Genomic DNA, 27058 nt, shown 5'->3' on the forward strand with positions numbered 1-27058 from the left:
CTTCCTTTCTCTGTCACTATTAAAAAAAAAATGAAAAATGACCTTTCAATATTAGGACTTTTAGATCTGCCAAGCTGTGTCCAGGTCTAGAGAAGTGTATCCCTACAGGTGTGTCCAGCTCAGTCTTTATCGTATGTCTGTGCAGATTCATCCTTGTTTGTAGCTTTTGCTTAGTTTCCCCGATGTATGTCCCTGCATTGCACCTTGTACACTGTGTCATGTACACGACATTGAAGGATGGACATGAGAAAGAGTCCATGATCTTATAGTCCTGATTTGTGTTGGGTATGGGGACTTTATCTGTTGGTGATATGTGGGGGCAGGTCTTGCATTTCTTACTGTTACAGGGACTGTGCCTGTCTCTGAAGGTGATGTGAGGGTACTTCTGACAAGGATATTCCTTAGGTTGGGAGGCTGTTTGTAGGAGAGAAGTGGCAGTTCCGAGAATATTGCTTTCAGTCTGTGGTCTCTGTGGAATATGGGTTGGAGGTCTGCGATGTTTTTCTGAGTGATTATTATTATTATTATTTATTGTTATAGCGCCATTTATTCCATGGCGCTTTACATGTGAGGAGGGGTATACATAATAGAAACAAGTACAATAATGTTAACAATACAAGTCATAACTGGTACAGGAGGAGAGAGGACCCTGCCCGCCAAGGCTCACAATCTACAAGGGATGGGTGAGAATACAGTAGGCGAGGGTAGAGCTGGTCGTGCAGCGGTTTGGTCGGTCGGTGGTTACTACAGGTTGTAGGCTTGACGGAAGAGGTGGGTCTTCAGGCTCTTTTTGAAGGTTTCGATGGTAGGTGAGAGTCTGATTTGTTGTGGTAGAGAGTTCCAGAGTAGGGGTGATGCGCAAGAGAAATCTTGTATGCGATTGTGGGAAGAGGAGATAAGAGGGGAGTAGAGAAGGAGATCTTGTGAGGATCGGAGGTTGCGTGCAGGAAAGTACCGGGAGACGAGGTCACAGATGTATGGAGGAGACAGGTTGTGGATGGCTTTGTATGTCATGGTTAGGGTTTTGAACTGGAGTCTTTGGGTAATGGGGAGCCAGTGAAGGGATTGACAGAGGGGAGAAGCTGGGGAATAGCAGGGGGACAGGTGGATTAGTCGGGCAGCAGAGTTTAGAATAGATTGGAGGGGTGCGAGAGTGTTTGAGGGGAGGCCACAGAGCAGGAGTTTGCAGTAGTCAAGGCGAGAGATGATGAGGGCATGGACAAGGGTTTTTGCAGATTCTTGGTTGAGGAATGAACGGATTCGTGAAATATTTTTGAGTTGAAGTCGGCAGGAAGTGGAATTGCTTGGATATGTGGTTTGAAGGAGAGATCAGCGTCAAGGATTACTCCGAGGCAGCGAGCTTGTGGGACTGGGGAGAGTGGGCAGCCATTTACTGTAATGGATAGGTTCGTTGGGGGGGGTCACGTGAGATGGGGGAAAGATGATGAATTCTGTTTTGTCCATGTTAAGTTTCAGAAATCTAGCGGAGAAGAAGGATGTAATAGCAGTCAGACATTGAGGGATTCTGGTTAGTAGGGAGGTGATATCTGGTCCAGAGATGTAGATCTGTGTGTCATCAGCATAGAGGTGATACTGAAAGCCATGAGATTCTATGAGCTGTCCCAAGCCGAAGGTATAGATGGAGAAGAGCAGGGGTCCAAGGACTGAACCTTGCGGGACTCCGATGGATAGGGGGCGAGGTGAGGAGAGAGAGCAGAGGTCTCTGAGGTGAGGAGGTGGTGTGTGAGTGGGAGACGCTGAATGTCCGGTCTGTTAGGTATGATGAGATCCAGGATAGGGCCAAGTCTGTGATGCCAAGAGATGAGAGGGTCTGTAGTAATAGGGAATGGTCCACTGTGTCAAAGGCAGCCGACAGGTCCAGGAGGAGGAGGACAGAATAGTGTCGCTTGCTCTTGGCGGTTAAGAGGTCATTGGTGACCTTAGTAAGGGCAGTTTCAGTGGAGTGGTGTGACCGGAAGCCAGATTGTAAGCGGTCGAAGAAGGAGCAAGAAGAGAGATGGGAGGACAGTTCAAGGTAGACGTGTTGTTCCAGTAGCTTGGAGGCATAGGGGAGAAGTGATATAGGGCGATAGCTGGATACAGAGGATGGGTCAAGAGAGGGCTTTTTGAGGATAGGCGTGATAGAAGTTGTAGTTTTCTATCCTCATTGTCTGAACAGATCTGAATGTACCTTAGAGCTTGACTGTAGGTTCTAGAAAATGGATTTGGGATTTTGAAGAGTTGAGGGTGAGTTTGATGTTTGGGTGGAACTTGTTGCACATGAATTGTGTGACGAAGGTGTTAGGAAGAACAGAGGAAGTGAATTCTGATTGTTTTTATTGCTATGTGGAAAAAGGGAAATTGTCTAACACTGTGAAAAAGACAGAAAGTGTTGTGGTACAGGAGAGAATTGAGAATGTGATTAACGGAGACGACACTGAGATCGAGGTTAATGTGTCAGGGAAATAGTTAAAAGTGATGATTTAAAAAAAAAAAAAAAAAAGCAAGCTAACAGCTGCAGCTGCTTCAGTACCCCCTCCCATCTTAGCCCACACCATATCCCCCTTCGCCCCCACCGCAGCTGCGAGTGCACAGCCAATCTCTTATCACTGGAGCACACAGCAAACTCTGCCCCCCCCTCAGACTTCAGCTACTGGGAATCCTGCTCTTCAGCCCCTACCTGCTAATTCTGGCGATGCGCCAGACTCGAGCACTATCAGAGATTGTCATTCCCCTGCTGTTTTGATCGGAGTAGATGGTAGACCCAATTAATATACTTTTATAAACCCTATTTCTGTGGGACCCTTCCCTGAAGTTACTGCCCAGTTTGTAATCTCTCCCACATGCCCTGTAAATTTACTAGGGAGAGATTTATTATCGCAGTTCCGCTCCGGAATACAATTCCAAGATGATGGTCAGATGTTTTTTTTTTGTTATATAATCCCTATGTAGATGAAGACAGTGAGAAAATCTGTATTTTGCATGCCCTTCCTACAGTTATGATGGCCCTGATAGGCCCAGATCCACCCCCAATATTGCCTGAGGATCAATGACTCACCCCATACCTCTCAGAGATACTATCTAAACTCCTGTCAAAAGGGCCAAATGATATAGGGAAAATGCCTGTAGAACCAGTAAAAGTGTTTCTCAAACCTGGTGCCTAATCCTCATACTTTTTTTATCCCAAATACCCCAGGATGCTGCTTGGTTTACAGTTATTGATCTTACCAATGCTTTCTTTAGCATTCCGTTACACCCAGACTGCCAGTTTCTATTTGTATTCACTTAACTGTCCATATTAACTGTCGTCCCTGCTATGTCACAAGGGGCCCAAAACAGTCCCAACCAGTTTGCAAAAAAATATGAGCAGGTGTCTTTTGCCATTTCTGCCATTGTTAGCCTCCTTAAGTATCTGGCAGCACTGAACTGTTGGGTTTCGGCCTCGAGACTTCAGTTCTGCCTTGGTCAAGTGATATTCTTGGGTCACTGTCTCCTTCAGGGTGTCAGACACCTCGCAGAAGAAAGAAAAATAGCTGTCAGCTCCCTTCCTTTCCCAAAAGATGAAACTGAACTACAGCATTTTCTTGGACTATGCACTTATTGTTGTCAGTGGATACCGGATGCATCCCGCATAATGCAACCCCTTTACAACGCCTTGAAAGACGGTATAATGAACTATAAGGAAAGATGGCAGTGATGAGGATTACCTCCAATATGATTGTTCCCAACTTTTGACTGAAGAAACAGCTACTCCACCAAATGTCAGTGAGAACCCACTCCCAAATCCCGATCTGGTGTTATACACGGACGGTTCAAGAAATGCTGACGAGTTTGGTAGATTCCACACGGGATATGCTGTTACCACAGAGGACACTGTAGTGCACGCAGCTGCGCTCCTGCCCTCACAGCACAAGAAGCAGAACTCCAGGCTCTGTCTACTGCATGTACTTTGGACAAGAACAAACGGGCTAATATATACACGGACTCACGGTATGCATTTGGTATTGCTCACGATTTTGGGGCTCTATGGGCCAATCGAGGGTTTATTACTACTGCCGGAACCCCAGTGAAAAATGCTGAAGCTGTTAAAACCCTCATGGACTCGATCAAATTACCTACTCAGGTGGCTATTATCAAAGTTAAGGCGCACGGTCCTAGGAACAGTCCACAGACTGTTGGCAACACATTTGCGGATATGCAAGCAAAAGCCGCCGCTCTCTTATCCGTTGAACCAACTATACCAACTATGGTGACCACACGCTCTCAGCGTAAACAGTTACAAGAAGCATTGACCCTACAAGAACCTGATGATCTACAACAGACTGAAGTTTTCTGTCGGACCCCGCGAGACAGCTTAATGACGATGCAGAGAATGTCTCCAAAGGAAGAGGTGAAGCAATGGAAGACTGATGGGGCACGAATGGATAATGGTCTCTGGAAAAAGGACCAACTTGTGTGTCTCCCTAAGCGGATGTACCCTGCTATTGCCTTATGGGCACATGGACCTACACATCGAGGAAAGAATCAGGCCCTCGCACTGGTGCAAAAATTCTACTGGGCCCCGGTTCTCCAGTTGGCCGGAAGCATTCCCCGTTACCAACATGACCGCAAAGACCACAGCGAAGAAACTGGTGATGGAAGTTATATGCAGATATGGGGTTCCAGAAGTTGTTGAAAGTGACGAAGGCCCGGCCTTTTCTTCTCATGTGTACTAAGAAGTTCTAACAATGCTTGGATCCACTGTAGCCCTCCATACTCCGTACCACCCACAATCCAGTGGGAAAGTTGAGAGGTTGAAAGGCACACTGAGGGGACAATTGACCAAAATGATGCAGGAGACTACGGCTCCATGGCCGGAGCTCCTACCCATTGTACTATACCATATTCGTATTACCCCTATTGCAAAACATGGCCTGTCCCCATATGAGATATTGTTTGGTGCTAGGCCCCCAGTTGCAAATTTCCAGCCTCAGCAGTTATCAGAAGAGACTGACCGTGTTGTTCAATGTGTTATTCAGCTTAGTAAAAATCTTGCTAACACCTATGTTCTAGTTTTCTTTTCCTTCCCAGATTCAGCAGAAACCGATACCTGTCATAACCTGAAGCCTGGTGATTTGGTAGTCGTGAAAAGGCATGTCAGGAAGCACGGACTAGAACCCTTGTATGACGGTCCCTATCAAGTTCTCCTCATCACCCAACAAGCCAATAGCAAATGAAGGGGCATAATGTTTTGGTTTTCCGCATTTTCCATATTATTATTGGTAGAAGTTAAAAGTTAAAGTTAGAAGATATTCAATGACTCAGAGATTAATACGATAAAGACAATGATCGTAATAAGGACAGTTGGTGGTCAGACACTTTCTCCTTTCTCAATCCAGCCTATTGGTTTAGGGGAATTGGAGGCTGGATAGCTGGGATCTTACAAAGCTTGTTACACATTGCTGCCTGTATCCTTGTTGTATATGTGATACTAAAACTTGTTTTTTGGTGTATTTCTGTATGTATTAGGAAATTCTACACTAAGCCAGCTAATGATGATACCAAAGGCATCGTTGCCCCTGCTCTTTTCTGTACCGATCTCAAAAGGCTACTTGATGAAGATGTTGAAGCCAAGCACATGGCTACCTACAAAAGATCTCCACCACCGTCATCAAAAATTGTTATTCGTGAACTGCAGTATACAGGGGGGACGGGTGCGCCGCGACAGCCATGACTGATAACACGGCATCAGTCATGTGAAGACCAGTACCCCTCAAGCTGTTAGCTTGGGATAGCACCTCTGATGTTGCATACGTATTAAAAAAATTTATCTAGGGGGGAATGTTAAGGGTTAATACTAAAATCAGAGCTGAAGTTTCGTTTTATCCATTCAATGTAAGGTTTCGTTTCTCCGTTTTTGTTGTTGTAAGATAAATTTTTATAATTGGCATGGGCTGTCATGAAACCAGACTGTTCCCATCTGTATAAGATAAGGGAGGTGGGAATGTTAAACTCTGAAGAATATGCCATTATACTACTTTCTACGCTATCTAGGTACGGACATATATGTAGTTTCCGGTTTTCTTGCAATATTATTGGCTTAAAAGTAAAATGATGCTATTGGTACTTGAGAACCTTGCATAATTAAGCAAAAGATTATAAAAGATGTGACTAAAATAAAGGGGCTTAGTGATCTGCCTCGATCCTCCCGTACAGAGACCCCGTCTCCGTGTGGTCATTTGAGTTGCTAGCAACACTGGAATAATTTGGAACTCACTGGCTCAACCTTGAAGGGTTAATTTAACTCTCTCCTTATCATTCACTTAACCATACAGTGTACAAAAAAGATGGGGGGAATCCAAACGATGTGAAATAGTGTAAAAAAAAAGTAATTCCATCATTGTTTTTTTAGTTTTTGCTTTTAAGGTGTTCATTATGTGATAAAATTGACCTGTCAAGATAATTCACTAAATGAGTATGTTTATGGTGATGCCAAATATTTATTTTTTATATATTTTAGTAGCTTAAAAAAATAGAATTTTGTAAAAAAAAAAATTGATTTGTATTGCTCTTTTCTGAGATCCCTGACTTTTTTCATTTTTCCTTGTATTTCATTATATGTGGGCTTGCTTTTACATATCCATTATATTGAGCCTGTTCCACTCACCCTAAACCAATACATGATGGACATATCCTAGAAACATATCCTAGAATCCCATACCCCTAGAATGTAAGCCCGCAAGGACAGGGTCCCCTCCCCACTGTACCAGTCCATCATTGTAAATTTGTTTACTGTTAACGATATCTATAACTTTGTATGTAACCCCTTCTCATGTACCGCACCATGGAATTATTGGTGCTATATAAATAAATAATAATAATAATATCCATGATACAGTGTTAATTGGTTAAACAAGATTGTCTCCATTAACAAGACCGGCATTTTTAATTCCATTCTTGATGAGGAGACATGCTGGAGTCAGATGCTTCTGATTTAAGAGGCTCACACAATCAGGAGTCTTGGACAAGTGTGGTGCATCTTCGTGTATATCATCACAAATCTTACTCCAGTCAGGTACGGAAGTAAGATTTGTTTCATGAGGTGTTGCCATGCTTTCATTCCACCCCAGCTCTGCCCAATTTTTCAGAGCTAGGTGAAATAGGCATGAGAATGAAATAAATTGCAAAATTTCAGCACAGACTCAAATTGCGACCTTTCAAAACTTGCAAAAACTCTGGTGTAAAAGCTTTGATGAATCGGGTCTGATGTTTTTGCAATATGGAAGGAAACCAAAGTACCAGAAATTGTAAAGCAAAACTATATGCTCTTCAATTAAGTTAATGGTAAAAATTGTAATTTTTTTTCAAGCATATTCGAAACTGATTAAAATAATCATGTGAAACTCTCATTACTTATTGTACCTGAAAGGTCACACATTCGTTCTGTAGTATTCCAAAGTCCGGCACATTCATCTTCAGATGTTCTGCATCTCTCTTTCAGGTTAAGACAATTTATAGCTTGTAATCTTGGCAAGTATAAAGTGATTAACCAAAGAGCTAAAACACACAAAAAACAAAAATAATAATTAACTCACATAATAGATATCTATTATTTTACTGTTCCAACATAAAGTACAATTTTTGACACATAACAGTAGAATTACTTTAACTCATGTTCACATTGCAAAATTGTTGTATGAAGGCTTCAATAACGTTTCAGTTACTTTGAGATTATTACTGAGCATCTCTATTAGATCCAAACTGTTCTCATTAGACAATATTAAAAAAACTTACTGCACACTCAACTTTAAGATACAAATGTCTCATTCCAATCTCTTAAAAACATTCTGAATTGTGTTGATATGATTTCTGACAAATTAATGTTTACAACAAGGGTTTAATCAAAGTATAACTGAGACCAAGTCCTCACAGAGTTTTTCTTTACTTGTTTCTTTTATTGGGTTATAGACATAGAGGTGAAAACAAGCTTGTACAGTGTGATGTTGTGCAATTGTAAATATCAAAGCAATCAGTTACACAAATGTAGAAACAACATTATTACACATAGTAGTAAGATCAGCTTCAATAAACTGAGTAATACCAGTACATTCAAAATAACCAAAAAAGTACTACCATATGTCACTATATGGTTTACAAACCATAATAAACTGACATAAATCAAAAATAAAACAAAAATAAGAAAACTAAAAGGAGAAGATAAATGACATATCTTGAGATAGATCAAGTTTATATAAAAAATACACATTGGTTCATTCTAAAGATTTATCTATAAGAGAATTTCATCTGTCATGAGGTGTAAAAAGTACCGTCACGTAAAAATAACCACATTTTTAAGGATAATCAACTGTTCCAGCATGTGTTGAATGTTTTAATCTATTGTTATGGAGGGCTAAGGTAAACTGAATTTGTGTCTATGAAATTCTTAGGTTCTGGCAGAGTCATGTAACTTCACTGCATGAATCCCTAAGAAAATGCCAATTGTCATTTAATGTATTGAAAAGTTTGTTAAACCTGTTAAATTTGAATTTTAAAAGATTTGATCCTCTCTATTAGGTATACTTAGAATTTACCCTTTCAATAGTGAGTTAGATTTACATTTACATTTCTTTGGATTTTTGTTGACAAATCAAGGATCTTAAAGGGCCTGTCACACTAAGTGATATCGCTAGCAATATCGCTATAACATTACTGGTTTTTGTGATGTTATAGCGATATTGCTAGCGATACCGCTATGTCTCATACTTACCTCCGACCGCTCCCCCCGCTGGTTATCGCTGATCGCGCGAGAACGTTCTAGACTGTTTCTCGTCGTCAGCTTCCTGCTGGGCTTCCTGTGGCGCCGACGAGCGATGCAGGAGGACGTCAGGATCGCCTTGTCTGACAGGTAAGTAACGACCCCCGACCGCTGCTATGTCGCTGGTGAGATCTGCCTGTGTGGCAGCTCACTAGCGACCACTTAGTGATGCACCAGCGATCCTTACCGTGTCATATCACTGGTCAGGATCGCTGGTGCATCGCTAAGTGTGACAGTACCTTAAGTCATATGAAAGGTCTTCTAGTTCTAAGAACTTCACAGCCAAGCTTGGCAATCCAGTAATGCAAATTCTAAGTAAATTGCTAAGCAGCACCAAAATCTGTTGTCATGTTGGGTGCATTTTATAGCCGGACTAAAAAAATGTGCATCATCAAGGTAGTTATGGGACCAATAACTGAGCTAGCAGAATGGAAACCAAGATGGGAAAATAATAGAGTGCCTTAGAGGTATAATGCCATCTAAATAATAATTTCTGAAATGCTTCTCAATGCTTAAGACAAGTTGAATGAAATTTTGGCCATTTTAAAGTCTGAAACCATAGTTGTGAAGCAACCTTTTTAATTCAGTTCCCCATGTTTGGATTTCTTTGAATTTAACAACTTTGTTATCCTCTTTATAAAAGATATAGAACCAATTAATTATTTTCAAATTTACCCGGGCATTGGAAAGAAATATATATATACAAATAATTGATGAACTATCAAGAGAGGTGGCTTCCTAGATGGTAATATGGTAGTAAAGATCTGTCCTTGAGATATATATAAAAGTTCGCTTTGTTGGAAAGATGGTCGAAAAATTCCTCAAACGAGCAAAAAGACTCGATGGTATATAGAACTTTGATTGTCTGGATACCACGTTCTCACACGGGGGAGGAGAAGCAAAAGATAAACTAAAAAAAATATCAATTTTTAATGTGAATCTGTCATTCCTGGTAACACTTTAACCCTGCTGATATACAGTTAATCTGCAGGTTAATAGCGCTCTGAACATGCTCGGCACTTGCACTTAAAGTCCCACTGCCAGGAGGAAATGAACTTTATTTTACATGCATGCATGCCCAGAGCAACCACAGTACTTTCACACAACACTGAGAGCCAAGTTTGTGAGAACACCATGTCACTGATTGACAGTTGCCTCAGCAGTGTTGCATTGCAGTGCCGGTTGTTAAAGTTCACGGTGCTGCAGTGCATCAGTGCAATAAAGTTGAATTTCTACCTGGTGGTGCACTTTCAGTACTGCTTCCTGGCACCTTAATAATGCTAGTAACCTGCAGATTAACTCTTAATCTGCAGGTTAATAGCATTATCAGACCAGACAGGTCCTCTTTAGGAATAGTCACAATCTATTCTAGTTTTCAAAAAAGCATTCCAATGTTTGACAGAAGTTTGAATATGTTAAAGATATGGAAGGAGCCATGAGCATAGCCCTAAGGGAAGAGTAAGAGTCTAAAGTTCAACATTTATCCACAATATGGAACTGCGAGGAGACTACCTTCATCTTAGCTTGTCTGGCATTGGTGCTTTATTATATGTCTATATAATAAGTGGGCACAACAATTTCACCATTTTTAGTTATTTTGATTTACATTAAAGGGAACTCAGGAATATTTGCCTTGCCCAATGGACTTCAGCATCTGGGAGTGTACAAAGATGTAGATGGAATCGGGAGACAGGTATTGCTGCGGATATATAAATGTGGCCAGAATCATAATTGTATATTATCCCACCCTGTCAGCCTACAAACAATCTTACAGTGCCTTAGTTAGCTAGGGTGAAAGATCAATGAGAGTGAATATAATGTTATAAGTGAACAACTTGTCATTAGTTAACCCTATTTTATGTAATTGGATCTCAATTTTTAAACATTTAATGGTAATACAAGTTCTGATGGCCTGTACCAATGACATGATAAGTAACACAAATATTCTTAGTGAGAAAAAATAACTGTCTGGTTCCATTTGATTTTCCAAATGGCATATACTGTAGAGAATTCCATAAAACATGGCACAAACTGATACTGTTCAACATGTCGATATCTTGTAGTAAAAAAATCTTAAAACCCAAAGTTTTGTAGCGTTCACAATGTATAGCCCCAATGAAACCTGTCAAATGCCTTTTCCATAATTAAATGGGAGCAGACATGGCATCAAACTCCCCTCTGATGACCAGATAAGATTTACCATCTGGTGTCTGCTTACCTTTGGTAAATCCCATGTGGTCAGTCTTTAAAAAACTCAGGAGAATGTTCAAAAACTTACAGACTAAAATTGTAGCTTTGATCTTCGTATCCACATTAAGTAATAAAATTGTCATATTGTCAGAAAGGGACATTATGTTATTGTTAGGAGGGCTCATTGTACCGAACCGCACAGTATAGGGGCATTTAAAAGGTATTTTTTGGGGCTATCAAGAGGGGGTTGAGGACTTATATACAGCTTACTAGACTAGTGTAAAAGAAGCAATAACCCTTTACCACCTTGGGTTTTTCCATCTTTGAGATTTTGTTTTTTGCTGCTCTTCTTCTCTGAGCCATAACTTTTTTATTTTTTGTCAATATGGTGATGTAAGGGCTTGTTTTTTTGTGAGACAAGTTGTACATTTGAACAATACCATTGGTTTTACCATATAGTGTACTGGAAAATGGGAAAACAAATTCCACAATATTTGTTTTTATCTTCTTCACTAAATGCTAAAGCTAATCTGCAATTATGATTCTCCAGGTCATTACAAATTTGTAGATAGCAAACATGCATAGGTTCTTTTTTATTTAAGTGGCAAAAAAATCCAAATGTTGAAAAATAAAAGTTGCCATTTTCCAAGACCTGTAGAGTTTCCATTTTTCATGATTTGGGGATGAATGATGGCTTATTTTTTGCTGAGCTGACATTTTTATTGATATAATTTTGGTACAGAAATGATGTGTTGATCACCGTTATTGCATTTTAATGGAATGTTGCGGCGACCAAATAAACATAATTCTGGGATTTTGATTTTTCTCTTATTACGCCTTTTACCGATCGGATTTACTTTTTTTAAATCTTGCTAAATCAGGAAATTCTGAACTCGGCAATACCAAATATGTGTATCTTTATTTTTTTATTAATTTTTTACTTTTTTTTGTTTTTTACCAGTTTCAGTAGTCTCCATGGGAGACTAGAAGCTGCAACCATCTGATTGCTTGTGCTACACATAGCATGGCTGCAGCCCTTTTGTGTGTAGCTAAAATGATCACCTGCTATGAGTGCCAGACAGTAGCTCTCTGAGAATGATAATTACAGTGATCTCCTGCAGACCTCAGGTTATCATGCCAACTTATCGGTGACCCACGGTCATGTGACATGGGCGCCGATGGGTGGGGTTTGTGATGTGCTTCCGATGCGATCATGGTACATGCGCTGTCAGAGATTGACAGCAGCATTTAACATGTTACTAGCCATGAGTGGATTGTGATATTCGTGAAATAAGCTGGCATGTGCTGGAAAAGTTGTGGGCTCATCGCTGAAGCCCGCAGCAAATAAAGGTAGAAGACCTTGGACGTACCTATATGTCCACAGTCGTGAGGGGGTTAAAGGTGTGACCCTAATTTACATTGAGAAAACCTGCTGACAGGTTCCCTTTAATAAAATGGATATAATGAGGGCTGACAAGGCATATGGTAGTATGCTCACCTAAGAGGGACGTGGAAATACCAGGCACATTCTTGTTTGAAATTCAGAGAAGAAATGAATCAGCTGCAGCTGCCCCAAGTGCAGATAAATAGTTTAAAATTAAAGTAGAAAAGGGGGAAATAAAAGCGCTGCAGAGTGTGACAGACAGGCTGGTAATATCTACATAAGAGTTTATTAACTAAATACAGGGTTATGTGTTGAGCATTGCACAGATGTCTTCCTCAGGCCAGGCATGTATGGTAGCAGTACAGCAGATGGATTTAAATAGACAAAAAGGTGGGAAAAGGGTAACACAAAGTCATCATAGGGTCAAGGGTCAGTCTACATAAACAAATAAGATAAAAATAAAATTACATAATACAGAGGAGGGGAATGTGTAATCTAAAGTAGGAAGATAACAATATAAATACCAAACGTTAAAATGAGCAATAAAGAAGGTTATATACGGACATCATGGGGTCAGGGGTCAATGTAAATAAGTAAATTAAACATAGATAAAAAAATAAATTGTGGATAATACCAAACAACATAGTAAATTACATAAACTAGGAATAATGAGTAAAAACTTCAAGTCTATATAGTGTCTAGCAAAAAGCTGGGTAAAATCTGATATTTGCAATATCAATGTTAAAAAGAAAAAACACAAAAACAAGAACATGTGCTGGTACTTGTGATGCCACATAAGCAAGCATGGTGATGAAGATACCAAACACTAAAAAATATTTTGTAGATGCAAAATATAATTCAACATTTGTAGACAGCAAAAACAAAAGAAATGAACCTTGACCCGATAATGTCAGAGTGTAACCGATTTCCTGCCCTTTATGATCTATTAACCCAGTTGTTCTGTTGTATTGGCTTTAATTAAATGTGAGAACTTCAGCATATATCAGTGTGGATATTTCTGATCTAGTATTGCACTATTTTATGCCTGACATTGAATTAGGATTGTAGATGTGATATATGCTTGGTCATCCATTGCACATTTGAATTTGATTATTGATAGACTTTGAGACACATTTTTAAGTGCAAGACTAACTAATGTAGATTATGATGACCAACACCTAATCTTAAACATTATTGTCTAGGGCCTATTTGGGACTTTTAGGGTAAGCCTATAATGAGCGGGGGTGCCAATTGCAATCTTAGGGTGCCAACCTCTGCAGTAAGGTAGGGACAGGATAGATTGATACTAGGGTCATTCCACACACCCTTTTTTATGTTTGTTTGTTTTTTTCCTAGGGGGAAGGCGTCAGGCATATTTACATTGGATGGCCATACTTTTATAATAAACATTTTGGTATTACTAAGGATATTAATAAAAGGGAAGTTTTAATATATCTTTTCCATAGAGTGTATATTCAGTTATTTAAAACAAAATTCATAGACTGTTAGAAGAAAAAATTGTATGGAAAAAGGTAGAGGGAAACCAGCTCAACTATAGCAGGCAGTAGTTGGTGTGTTGAAGCATGAAACACGCTTGCCACACATGTGAGTAATCCAAAGCAAAGAGGGGAAATGGTTTCAGCTTCATAAAATCCATTTTTATTTTAACAAGGTAAAATCAATCAAGTTATAAAGTCACATTACAATCCATAGTAGCAAAACATTTCAAACCCAACAAGCATTCTTTGTAAAGCTGATATTTTACCTTGTTAAAATAAAAATGGATTTTATGAAGTTGGAAACATTTCCCCTCTTTGCCTTGGAGAGCAAAAACTTGTCAGTTAAATATCTATCTGTTATATTGCTAACATACATGCCTGACCTGAGGAAGCCATCTGTCCAACATTGAAATACGCAACAATGTATTCATTTAATAAATTGTTATGTAGATATTGCCTGCCTGTCTGTTGCATTCGGCAGCTAAATATCACCCCTTTTTATTTTATTTTTTAATCTAATTAAAGGGAACCTGACAGGCAATTCATGCTATACCATGGTCAGAACTCACCTCCGCGGCTCCTGTACCTTTGCTGCTGCTGAAGCCTGGGGTGCGCATACTGCACACAGCTCCCTGAGCATTGTACTTAAAGGGACAGCACATGCCATTCTAAAGTGTACCCAGCTAAAAGCTGGGAGACACTCATTATTTAATGCATCTCCACATTAAGGGAGGTGCCTGTGCAGCATTGTAAGTTTGTTCTCAAACACTCTTGTTATTTCTCAGGTCCCATTGCTCATATTAATGTATTACCTGCCTGTCTAGCAGCTGTGCTCACCTACCTGTACATCACCTGTGCCTGCTTGCCTGTCTATCAGCCATGTACACCTGCCTGTCTATCAGCTGGCACAGTGTGCACCTGCCAGTGCTTATTTCTATGCCAGCCTATCCAGTTGCACCTGCTAATTCTCATCTGTACATCAGTTTGTGACATCTGCATTAGTAGTTCCTTTGTTTTTACAGCACCTGCCTACATCTACTGTACCTTCCTTTTGGCCATCTTAGCTACCCATCCCTAGGGAGTTAGCTGCCATCTACCCAAAGTCAGTCCTGAAGTAGCACCTAGTCCAATTCCTTCGTCTCTCCTCGGATCACAGTATCATATGCCACTGTATATCCAAGGTCGTATTAGGTGAGGCTCCTAGTTATGCCCCTCCAGGCTTTCCTTAGGCCCTGGTACTGTGGTTCCAACACCCAGCCTGTTACAAAATTGTTGCTTTCCTGCACAATGACATGTTTATTTTTTTCAGAAACTCTCTGGCGTTTCTGAGAAAATCTACTTTAAAGATTCAGCTAAGAACCAAAGCTGGAGTTGAGAGTAGTCAAGCCAGTCCACCATCATCTGGCTTCTCCAAGCAACACTCTAGTGATTGACTTTCTCATGTAAATAGGGAATACCTAAACCAGTTGCAGTAGTGTCAGGAGGAGCCAACCAGGGGGAACGCCAGAGTAGGCTGGTAGCCAGCTAGATCTGCAAAGTATATTTTTCCTTGCAAAACTGAAGAGTTAAAGAATAATATATCTTGCTGCAATTGTGCATCCAGACTCTGATTCATATTGTCCGTAGTTTGAGCAGCCAGAATCACGATAGGTTCCTTTTAACCCCTTCATGACCCAGCCTATTTTGACTTTAATGACCTGGTCATTTTTGGCAATATTGACCAGTGTCCCTTTATGAGGTAAAAACTCAGGAACGCTTCAACGGATCCTAGCAATTCTGAGACTGTTTTTTTGTGACATATTGGGCTTCATGTTAGTGGTAAACTTAGGTTGATAATGTTTGCATTTATTTGTGAATAAAATGGAAATTTGGCAAAAATTTTGAAAATTTCGCAATTTTCACATTTTGAATTTTTATTCCACTAAACCAGAGAGATATGTGACACAAAATAGTTAATAAATAACATTTCCCACATGTCTACTTTACATCAGCACAATTTTGGAAACAAAATTTTTTTTTGTTGGGAAGTTATAAGGGTTAAAAGTTGACCAGCGATTTCTCATTTTTACAACAAAATTTACAAAACCATTTTTTTAGGGACCACCTCACATTTGAAGTCACTTTGAGGGGTCTATATGGCAGAAAATACCAAAAAGTGACACCATTCTAAAAACTGCACCCCTCAAGCTACTCAAAACTACATTCAAGAAGATTATTAACCCTTCAGGTGCTTCACAGCAACTAAAGCAATATGGAAGGAAAAAATGAACATTTTAATTTTTCCAACAAAAATTTTCTTTTAGCATCAATTTTTTCATTTTCACATGGGCAACAGGATAAAATGGATCCTAAAATTTGTTGGGCAATTTCTCCTGAGTACACTGATACCTCATATGTGGTCATAAACCACTGTTTGGGCGCACGGCAGGGCTCAGAAGGGAAGGAGCGCCATTTGACTTTTTGAATGGAAAATATGCTGGAATATTTAGCGGTTGCCACGTCGCGTTTGGAGAGTCCCTGTGCGCCTAAACATTGGAGCTCCCCCACAAGTGACCCCATTTTGGAAACTAGACCCTCCAAGGAACTTATCTAGATGCATAGTGAGCACTTTGAACCGCCAGGTGCTTCACAAATTGAGCCGTAAAAAAAAGGACTTTTTTTTCACAAAAATTTTATTTTAGCCTCAGTTTTTTCATTTTCACATGGGCAATGGGATAAAATGGATCCTAAAATTTGTTGAACAATTTCTCCTGAGTACACCGATACCTCATATGTGGTCATAAACCACTGTTTGGGCACACGGCAGGGTCCCGAAGGGAAGGAGCATCATTTGACTTTTTGAATGGAAAATTAGCTCCAATCGTTAGTGGACACCATGTCGTGTTTGGAGAGCCCCTGTGTACCTAAACATTGGAGCTCCCCCACAAGTGACCCCATTTTGGAAACTAGACCACCCAAGGAACTTATCTAGATGTGTGGTGAACACTTTGAACCCCCAAGTGCTTCACAGAAGTTTATGACGCAGAGCAGTGAAAATAAAAAAATAATTTTTTTTCCTCAAAAATGATTTTTTAGCCCGCTATTTTTTTATTTTCACAAGGCTAACAGGAGAAATTGGACCACAAAAGTTGTTGTGTAATTTGTCCTGAGTACACCGATACCCCATATGTCAGGGGAAACCACTGTTTGGGCGCATAGGAGAGCCCAGAAGTGAAGGTGCGTGATTTTGGAATGCAGACTGATGGGATGTTCTGCGGGCATCATGTTGCGTTTGTGGAGCCCCTGATGTGCCTAAACAGTAGAAACCCCCCACAAGTGACCCCATTTTGGAAACTAGACCCCCAAGGAGCTTATCTAGATGTGTAGTGAGCACTTTGAACCCCCAAGTGCTTCACAGAAGTTTATAAACGCAGAGCTATGAAAATAAAAAATCATTTTTTTTCCTCAAAAATGATTTTTTAGTCCGCTATTTTTTATTTTCACAAGGGTAACAGGATAAATTGGACCCCTAAATTTGCTGTTCAGTTTGTCCTGAGTATGCTGGCACCCCATATGTGGGGGAAAACCACTGTTTTGGTGCACGGCAGGGCTCAGAAGGGAAGGAGCGCCATTTGACTTTTTGAATGGAAAATTAGCTCCAATCATTAGCGGACACCATGTCGTTTTTGGAGAGGCCCTGTCTGCCTACACTTTGGAGCTTCCCCACAAATCACCACATTTTGGAAACTAGACCCCCTAAGGAAGTTATCTAGATGCATAGTGAGCACTTTAAACCCCCAGGTGCTTTACAGAAGTGTATAACGCAGAGCTGTGAAAATAAAAATATTTTTTTTTCCTCAAAAAATGATTTTTTATCCCGCTAATTTTTATTTTCACAATAGTAACAGGAGAAATTGGACACCAAAAGTTGTTGTCCAGTTTGTCCTGAGTACGCTGGTACCCAATATGTGGGGAGGGACCACTGTTTGGGCACACGTTGGGGCTCAGAAGGGAAGTAGTGACGTTTTGAAATACTGACTTGATGGAATGGTCTGCGGGCGTCATGTTACGTTTGCAGAGCCTCTGATGTGCCTAAACAGTGGAAACCCCCCACAAGTGACCCCATTTTGGAAACTAGACCACCCAAGGAACTTATCTAGATGTGTGGTGAACACTTTGAACCCCCAAGTGCTTCACAGAAGTTTACAACGCAGAACTGTGAAAATAAAAAATATTTTTTTTTCCTCAAAAAATGATTTTTTAGCCTGCAATTTTTTATTTTCACAAAGGTAACAGGAGAAATTAGTCCCCAAAAGTTGTTGTACAGTTTGTCCTGAGTACGCGGGTACCCAATGTGTGGGGAGCGACCACTGTTTGGGCACACGTCGGGGCTCGGAAGGGAAGTAGTGACGTTTTGAAATACTGACTTGATGGAATGGTCTGCAGGCGTCATGTTACGTTTGCAGAGCCTCTGATGTGCCTAAACAGTGGAAACCCCCCACAAGTGACCCCATTTTGGAAACTAGACCACCCAAGGAACTTATCTAGATGTGTGGTGAGCACTTTGAACCCCCAAGTGCTTCACAGAAGTTTATAACGCAGAACTGTGAAAATAAAAAATATTTTTTTTTCCTCAAAAAATGATTTTTTAGCCCACAATTTTTTATTTTCACAATGGTAACAGGAGAAATTGGACCCCAAAAGTAGTTGTCCAGTTTGTCCTGAGTACGCTGATACTCCATATGTGGGGGTAAACAACTGTTTGGGAACACGTCGGGGCTCGGAATGGAGAGAGTGCTGTTTGACATTTTGAACGCAAAATTGACTGGAATAAATCGTGGCGCCATGTTGCGTTCGGAGACCCCGTGATGTGCCTAAACAGTGGAAACCCCTCAATTCTAACTCCAACTCTAACCCCAACACACCCCTAACCCTAACCCAACCCAAATAATAACCCTAACCACAACCCTAATGCCAACACACCCCTAACCCTAATCCCAACTCTAACCCTAACTACAAGCCTAACCCTAATCCCAACCCACCCCTAACCCTAATTCCAGCCCTAACCCTAATTCTAGCCCTAACCCTAATTCCAGCCCTAACCCTAATTCCAACCCTAACCCTAATTCCAACCCTAATTCCAACCCTAACCCTAATTCCAACCCTAACCCTAATTCTAGCCCTAACCCTATTTCTAACCCTAACCCTATCTATAACCCTAATTCCAACCCTAACCCTAATTCCAACCCTAACCCTAGTTCGAACCCTAAATGGAAAAAAATATTTTTTTTTATTTTATTATTTGCGCCTGGCTATGGGGGTGATAAAAGGGGGGTGTATTTAATTTTTTTTTCATTTTGATCACTGTAAGAGTGTGTCACAGTGATCAAAATGAAAAATGAGCAGGCAGCCGGCAAATTCATGGGCGCCGCCATCTTGGACAATGGCAGGCGCACTGCGCATGTGCCCATTTTGCAACATGGCGGCGCCCATGATCCGGACGGCGGGACGCCGGGAGCCACGGCGGGACACCGGGAGCACCATCGGAGGTCCTGGGGGGATCGGAAGGTGGGAGGGAGCGATAGGAAGGGGAGGGGGAGCAGATGATGATGGCGGCGACCGATTGCCGCCGTCCATCGGTGGCGGGGGCCGATCGGCCCTGCCAGTCGGTGTGGGGGGTGTCGGGTGTCGGTGTCCAGCCATGTCCGATGCTATTGCAGCATCGGCCATGGCTGGATTTTAATATTTCACCAAATTTCATTGGTGAAATATTACAAATCGCTCTGATTGGCTGTTTTGCTTTTAACAGCCAATCAGAGCGATCGTAGGCATGTGGGGGCTAAGCCACACCCCCTTGGATTAACTGTAGAGTGTCCTCTGTGTGCGGGTCGGGTGACCTTTCAGTGACCCCGGTCACCCGACCCACAGGGGGGCTATTTATAGCATGACTCCTACGTAGGTATCATAGGTCGTTTGGGCACGACTTTTCATGACGCCTACCTAGGCGTCATGGGTCGTGAAGGGGTTAAGTCATAACTAATAGAAAAATAGTTGTGGAACAGGATGCAATTTGCATTTTCACAATGATAATATTCTATACTGCCTACACAATGTCCCTATTAGATATATGCCTACTCTATTCTGCATTGACAGCAAGATTTACAACTCTGCTATACTACTGTACTTTCTCATGCACACCAGACCATTGGGACTGTTGATTAAGGTCCTTAGGTTTTTTATTAATTCAGTGAGTCATTGATGCAATGATAATTTTGCTGTAATGGATATCCATGACCACTGCATTTCATATATGATCACTGTTATTCCATCTCCTTCTGTGCCCCGACTGTTTTTTGCCTGCAAGTTATCCATGTCTTCTCCTTGTCATGTATTTGAGGATATTAGTTATTTATACAATTAATAAAGTATTTGATTTTTTTACTTAGCCCCTCTCTTTCTTGGTTGCTATGCATTGATGATTGGTCTTATATTTGTTCAGGAACTGGCAGTATGGTGATTTTCTATTAATAGTAGTACATATATTTCATATTTACAATGCCAATTTTTTCTATCAGCTCTTGCTACTATTAGATATATGATATAGTTATCCAGAGTCAGCTTCTAGTGTGAATCATTAAGAGACATGCACATGGAGTGAATATGATTGGTATATGATGCCATTCAGTTATCTTAACTCACTTAAAATTTACAGTTAACTATGCTTTTCAATACCTCTAGATATTATTGTATGGTATATGTACAGTGGGTACAGAAAGCATTCAGAACCCTTTACATTTTTCACTCTTAGTTTCGTTGCAGCCATTTGGTAAATTCAAAAAAGTTATTTTTTGTCTTATTATTGTACACTCTGCACCCCATCTTGACTGAAAAAACAGAAATGTAGAAATGTTTTCAAATTTATTAAAAATGAAAAACTGAAATATCACATGGTCATAAGTGTTCAGACCCTTTGCTCAGACAGTCATATTTAATTCACATGCTGTCCATTTACTTGTGATCCTCCTTGAGATGGTTCTACTCCTTCATTGGAGTCCAGTTGTGTTTCATTAAACTGATAGGATTTGATTTGTAAAGGCACACACCTATCTATATAAGATCTCACAGCTCACAGTGCATGTCAGACCAAATGAGAATCATGAGGTCAAAGGAACTGGCCAAGGAGCTCAGAGACAAAATTGTGGCAAGGCACAGATCTGGCCAAAGTTACAAAAGAATTTCTGCAGTACTCAAAGTTCCAAAGAGCACAGTGTCCTCCATAATCCTTAAATGGAAGAAGTTTGGGACCACCAGAAGTCTTCCTATACCTGGCTGTCCAACCAAACTGAGCAATCATGGGAGAAGAGCCTTGGTGAGAGAGGTAAAGAAGAACTTCAATATCACGGTGGCTGAGCTCCACAGATGCAGTAGGGAGAAAGGAGAAAGTTCCAGTTCCACAAAGTCAACTATCACTGCAGCCCTCCACCATTCGGGCCTTTATTGCACAGTGGCCCAACGGAAGCCTCTCCTCAGTGCAAGACATATGAAAGCCCACATAGAATTTGCTAAAAAAACACATAAAAGTCTCCCAGGCTATAAGAGATAAGATTCTTTGGTTCAATGAGACAAAGATATAACTTTTTGGTTATAAATCTAAGCGGTATGTGTGGAGAAAACCAGGCACAGCTCGAGTAGGCTGGTAGCCAGCTAGATCTGCAAAGTATATTTTTCCTTGCAAAACTGAAGAGTTAAAGAATAATATATCTTGCTGCAATTGTGCATCCAGACTCTGATTCATATTGTCCGTAGTTTGAGCAGCCAGAATCACGATAGGTTCCTTTTAACCCCTTCATGACCCAGCCTATTTTGACTTTAATGACCTGGTCATTTTTGGCAATATTGACCAGTGTCCCTTTATGAGGTAAAAACTCAGGAACACTTCAACGGATCCTAGCAATTCTGAGACTGTTTTTTTGTGACATATTGGGCTTCATGTTAGTGGTAAACTTAGGTTGATAATGTTTGCATTTATTTGTGAATAAAATGGAAATTTGGCAAAAATTTTGAAAATTTCGCAATTTTCACATTTTGAATTTTTATTCCACTAAACCAGAGAGATATGTGACACAAAATAGTTAATAAATAACATTTCCCACATGTCTACTTTACATCAGCACAATTTTGGAAACAAAATTTTTTTTTGTTGGGAAGTTATAAGGGTTAAAAGTTGACCAGCGATTTCTCATTTTTACAACAAAATTTACAAAACCATTTTTTTAGGGACCACCTCACATTTGAAGTCACTTTGAGGGGTCTATATGGCAGAAAATACCAAAAAGTGACACCATTCTAAAAACTGCACCCCTCACGCTACTCAAAACTACATTCAAAAAGATTATTAACCCTTCAGGTGCTTCACAGCAACTAAAGCAATATGGAAGGAAAAAATGAACATTTTAATTTTTCCAACAAAAATTTTCTTTTAGCATCAATTTTTTCATTTTCACATGGGCAACAGGATAAAATGGATCCTAAAATTTGTTGGGCAATTTCTCCTGAGTACACTGATACCTCATATGTGGTCATAAACCACTGTTTGGGCGCACGGCAGGGCTCAGAAGGGAAGGAGCGCCATTTGACTTTTTGAATGGAAAATATGCTGGAATATTTAGCGGTTGCCACGTCGCGTTTGGAGAGTCCCTGTGCGCCTAAACATTGGAGCTCCCCCACAAGTGACCCCATTTTGGAAACTAGACCCTCCAAGGAACTTATCTAGATGCATAGTGAGCACTTTGAACCGCCAGGTGCTTCACAAATTGAGCCGTAAAAAAAAGGACTTTTTTTTCACAAAAATTTTATTTTAGCCTCAGTTTTTTCATTTTCACATGGGCAATGGGATAAAATGGATCCTAAAATTTGTTGAACAATTTCTCCTGAGTACACCGATACCTCATATGTGGTCATAAACCACTGTTTGGGCACACGGCAGGGTCCCGAAGGGAAGGAGCATCATTTGACTTTTTGAATGGAAAATTAGCTCCAATCGTTAGTGGACACCATGTCGTGTTTGGAGAGCCCCTGTGTACCTAAACATTGGAGCTCCCCCACAAGTGACCCCATTTTGGAAACTAGACCACCCAAGGAACTTATCTAGATGTGTGGTGAACACTTTGAACCCCCAAGTGCTTCACAGAAGTTTATGATGCAGAGCAGTGAAAATAAAAAAATAATTTTTTTTCCTCAAAAATGATTTTTTAGCCCGCTATTTTTTTATTTTCACAAGGCTAACAGGAGAAATTGGACCACAAAAGTTGTTGTGTAATTTGTCCTGAGTACACCGATACCCCATATGTCAGGGGAAACCACTGTTTGGGCGCATAGGAGAGCCCAGAAGTGAAGGTGCGTGATTTTGGAATGCAGACTGATGGGATGTTCTGCGGGCATCATGTTGCGTTTGTGGAGCCCCTGATGTGCCTAAACAGTAGAAACCCCCCACAAGTGACCCCATTTTGGAAACTAGACCCCCAAGGAGCTTATCTAGATGTGTAGTGAGCACTTTGAACCCCCAAGTGCTTCACAGAAGTTTATAAACGCAGAGCTATGAAAATAAAAAATCATTTTTTTTCCTCAAAAATGATTTTTTAGTCCGCTATTTTTTATTTTCACAAGGGTAACAGGATAAATTGGACCCCTAAATTTGCTGTTCAGTTTGTCCTGAGTATGCTGGCACCCCATATGTGGGGGAAAACCACTGTTTTGGTGCACGGCAGGGCTCAGAAGGGAAGGAGCGCCATTTGACTTTTTGAATGGAAAATTAGCTCCAATCATTAGCGGACACCATGTCGTTTTTGGAGAGGCCCTGTCTGCCTACACTTTGGAGCTTCCCCACAAATCACCACATTTTGGAAACTAGACCCCCTAAGGAAGTTATCTAGATGCATAGTGAGCACTTTAAACCCCCAGGTGCTTTACAGAAGTGTATAACGCAGAGCTGTGAAAATAAAAATATTTTTTTTTCCTCAAAAAATGATTTTTTATCCCGCTAATTTTTATTTTCACAATAGTAACAGGAGAAATTGGACACCAAAAGTTGTTGTCCAGTTTGTCCTGAGTACGCTGGTACCCAATATGTGGGGAGGGACCACTGTTTGGGCACACGTTGGGGCTCAGAAGGGAAGTAGTGACGTTTTGAAATACTGACTTGATGGAATGGTCTGCGGGCGTCATGTTACGTTTGCAGAGCCTCTGATGTGCCTAAACAGTGGAAACCCCCCACAAGTGACCCCATTTTGGAAACTAGACCACCCAAGGAACTTATCTAGATGTGTGGTGAACACTTTGAACCCCCAAGTGCTTCACAGAAGTTTACAACGCAGAACTGTGAAAATAAAAAATATTTTTTTTTCCTCAAAAAATGATTTTTTAGCCTGCAATTTTTTATTTTCACAAAGGTAACAGGAGAAATTAGTCCCCAAAAGTTGTTGTACAGTTTGTCCTGAGTACGCGGGTACCCAATGTGTGGGGAGCGACCACTGTTTGGGCACACGTCGGGGCTCGGAAGGGAAGTAGTGACGTTTTGAAATACTGACTTGATGGAATGGTCTGCAGGCGTCATGTTACGTTTGCAGAGCCTCTGATGTGCCTAAACAGTGGAAACCCCCCACAAGTGACCCCATTTTGGAAACTAGACCACCCAAGGAACTTATCTAGATGTGTGGTGAGCACTTTGAACCCCCAAGTGCTTCACAGAAGTTTATAACGCAGAACTGTGAAAATAAAAAATATTTTTTTTTCCTCAAAAAATGATTTTTTAGCCCACAATTTTTTATTTTCACAATGGTAACAGGAGAAATTGGACCCCAAAAGTAGTTGTCCAGTTTGTCCTGAGTACGCTGATACTCCATATGTGGGGGTAAACAACTGTTCGGGAACACGTCGGGGCTCGGAATGGAGAGAGTGCTGTTTGACATTTTGAACGCAAAATTGACTGGAATAAATCGTGGCGCCATGTTGCGTTCGGAGACCCCGTGATGTGCCTAAACAGTGGAAACCCCTCAATTCTAACTCCAACTCTAACCCCAACACACCCCTAACCCTAACCCAACCCAAATAATAACCCTAACCACAACCCTAATGCCAACACACCCCTAACCCTAATCCCAACTCTAACCCTAACTACAAGCCTAACCCTAATCCCAACCCACCCCTAACCCTAATTCCAGCCCTAACCCTAATTCTAGCCCTAACCCTAATTCCAGCCCTAACCCTAATTCCAACCCTAACCCTAATTCCAACCCTAATTCCAACCCTAACCCTAATTCCAACCCTAACCCTAATTCTAGCCCTAACCCTATTTCTAACCCTAACCCTATCTATAACCCTAATTCCAACCCTAACCCTAATTCCAACCCTAACCCTAGTTCGAACCCTAAATGGAAAAAAATATATTTTTTTTATTTTATTATTTGCGCCTGGCTATGGGGGTGATAAAAGGGGGGTGTATTTAATTTTTTTTCATTTTGATCACTGTAAGAGTGTGTCACAGTGATCAAAATGAAAAATGAGCAGGCAGCCGGCAAATTCATGGGCGCCGCCATCTTGGACAATGGCAGGCGCACTGCGCATGTGCCCATTTTGCAACATGGCGGCGCCCATGATCCGGACGGCGGGACGCCGGGAGCCACGGCGGGACACCGGGAGCACCATCGGAGGTCCTGGGGGGATCGGAAGGTGGGAGGGAGCGATAGGAAGGGGAGGGGGAGCAGATGATGATGGCGGCGACCGATTGCCGCCGTCCATCGGTGGCGGGGGCCGATCGGCCCTGCCAGTCGGTGTGGGGGGTGTCGGGTGTCGGTGTCCAGCCATGTCCGATGCTATTGCAGCATCGGCCATGGCTGGATTTTAATATTTCACCAAATTTCATTGGTGAAATATTACAAATCGCTCTGATTGGCTGTTTCACTTTTAACAGCCAATCAGAGCGATCGTAGGCATGTGGGGGCTAAGCCACACCCCCTTGGATTAACTGTAGAGTGTCCTCTGTGTGCGGGTCGGGTGACCTTTCAGTGACCCCGGTCACCCGACCCACAGGGGGGCTATTTATAGCATGACTCCTACGTAGGTATCATAGGTCGTTTGGGCACGACTTTTCATGACGCCTACCTAGGCGTCATGGGTCGTGAAGGGGTTAAGTCATAACTAATAGAAAAATAGTTGTGGAACAGGATGCAATTTGCATTTTCACAATGATAATATTCTATACTGCCTACACAATGTCCCTATTAGATATATGCCTACTCTATTCTGCATTGACAGCAAGATTTACAACTCTGCTATACTACTGTACTTGCTCATGCACACCAGACCATTGGGACTGTTGATTAAGGTCCTTAGGTTTTTTATTAATTCAGTGAGTCATTGATGCAATGATAATTTTGCTGTAATGGATATCCATGACCACTGCATTTCATATATGATCACTGTTATTCCATCTCCTTCTGTGCCCCGACTGTTTTTTGCCTGCAAGTTATCCATGTCTTCTCCTTGTCATGTATTTGAGGATATTAGTTATTTATACAATTAATAAAGTATTTGATTTTTTTACTTAGCCCCTCTCTTTCTTGGTTGCTATGCATTGATGATTGGTCTTATATTTGTTCAGGAACTGGCAGTATGGTGATTTTCTATTAATAGTAGTACATATATTTCATATTTACAATGCCAATTTTTTCTATCAGCTCTTGCTACTATTAGATATATGATATAGTTATCCAGAGTCAGCTTCTAGTGTGAATCATTAAGAGACATGCACATGGAGTGAATATGATTGGTATATGATGCCATTCAGTTATCTTAACTCACTTAAAATTTACAGTTAACTATGCTTTTCAATACCTCTATATATTATTGTATGGTATATGTACAGTGGGTACAGAAAGCATTCAGAACCCTTTACATTTTTCACTCTTAGTTTCGTTGCAGCCATTTGGTAAATTCAAAAAAGTTATTTTTTGTCTTATTATTGTACACTCCTTCACCCCATCTTGACTGAAAAAACAGAAATGTAGAAATGTTTTCAAATTTATTAAAAATGAAAAACTGAAATATCACATGGTCATAAGTGTTCAGACCCTTTGCTCAGACAGTCATATTTAATTCACATGCTGTCCATTTACTTGTGATCCTCCTTGAGATGGTTCTACTCCTTCATTGGAG

At 40.9% G+C, this 27058-nt stretch overlaps 1 protein-coding gene across 1 annotated transcript in view; it reads right to left on the minus strand.

Moving 5' to 3' along the window:
• Positions 1–27058, minus strand: part of GFRAL (GDNF family receptor alpha like) — a 170282-nt gene that overhangs the window by 140544 nt on the left and 2680 nt on the right. Inside the window, exon 2 of the mRNA XM_073589139.1 lies at positions 7402–7536. Within this exon, the coding sequence (XP_073445240.1) occupies positions 7402–7536 (135 nt within the window). The remainder of the gene's footprint in view (positions 1–7401; positions 7537–27058) is intronic.

The sequence above is a fragment of the Dendrobates tinctorius genome, unplaced genomic scaffold (assembly GCF_039654945.1).
Source record: "Dendrobates tinctorius isolate UK_male_01 unplaced genomic scaffold, ASM3965494v1 ptg000107l, whole genome shotgun sequence".
NCBI lineage: Eukaryota > Metazoa > Chordata > Amphibia > Anura > Dendrobatidae > Dendrobates > Dendrobates tinctorius.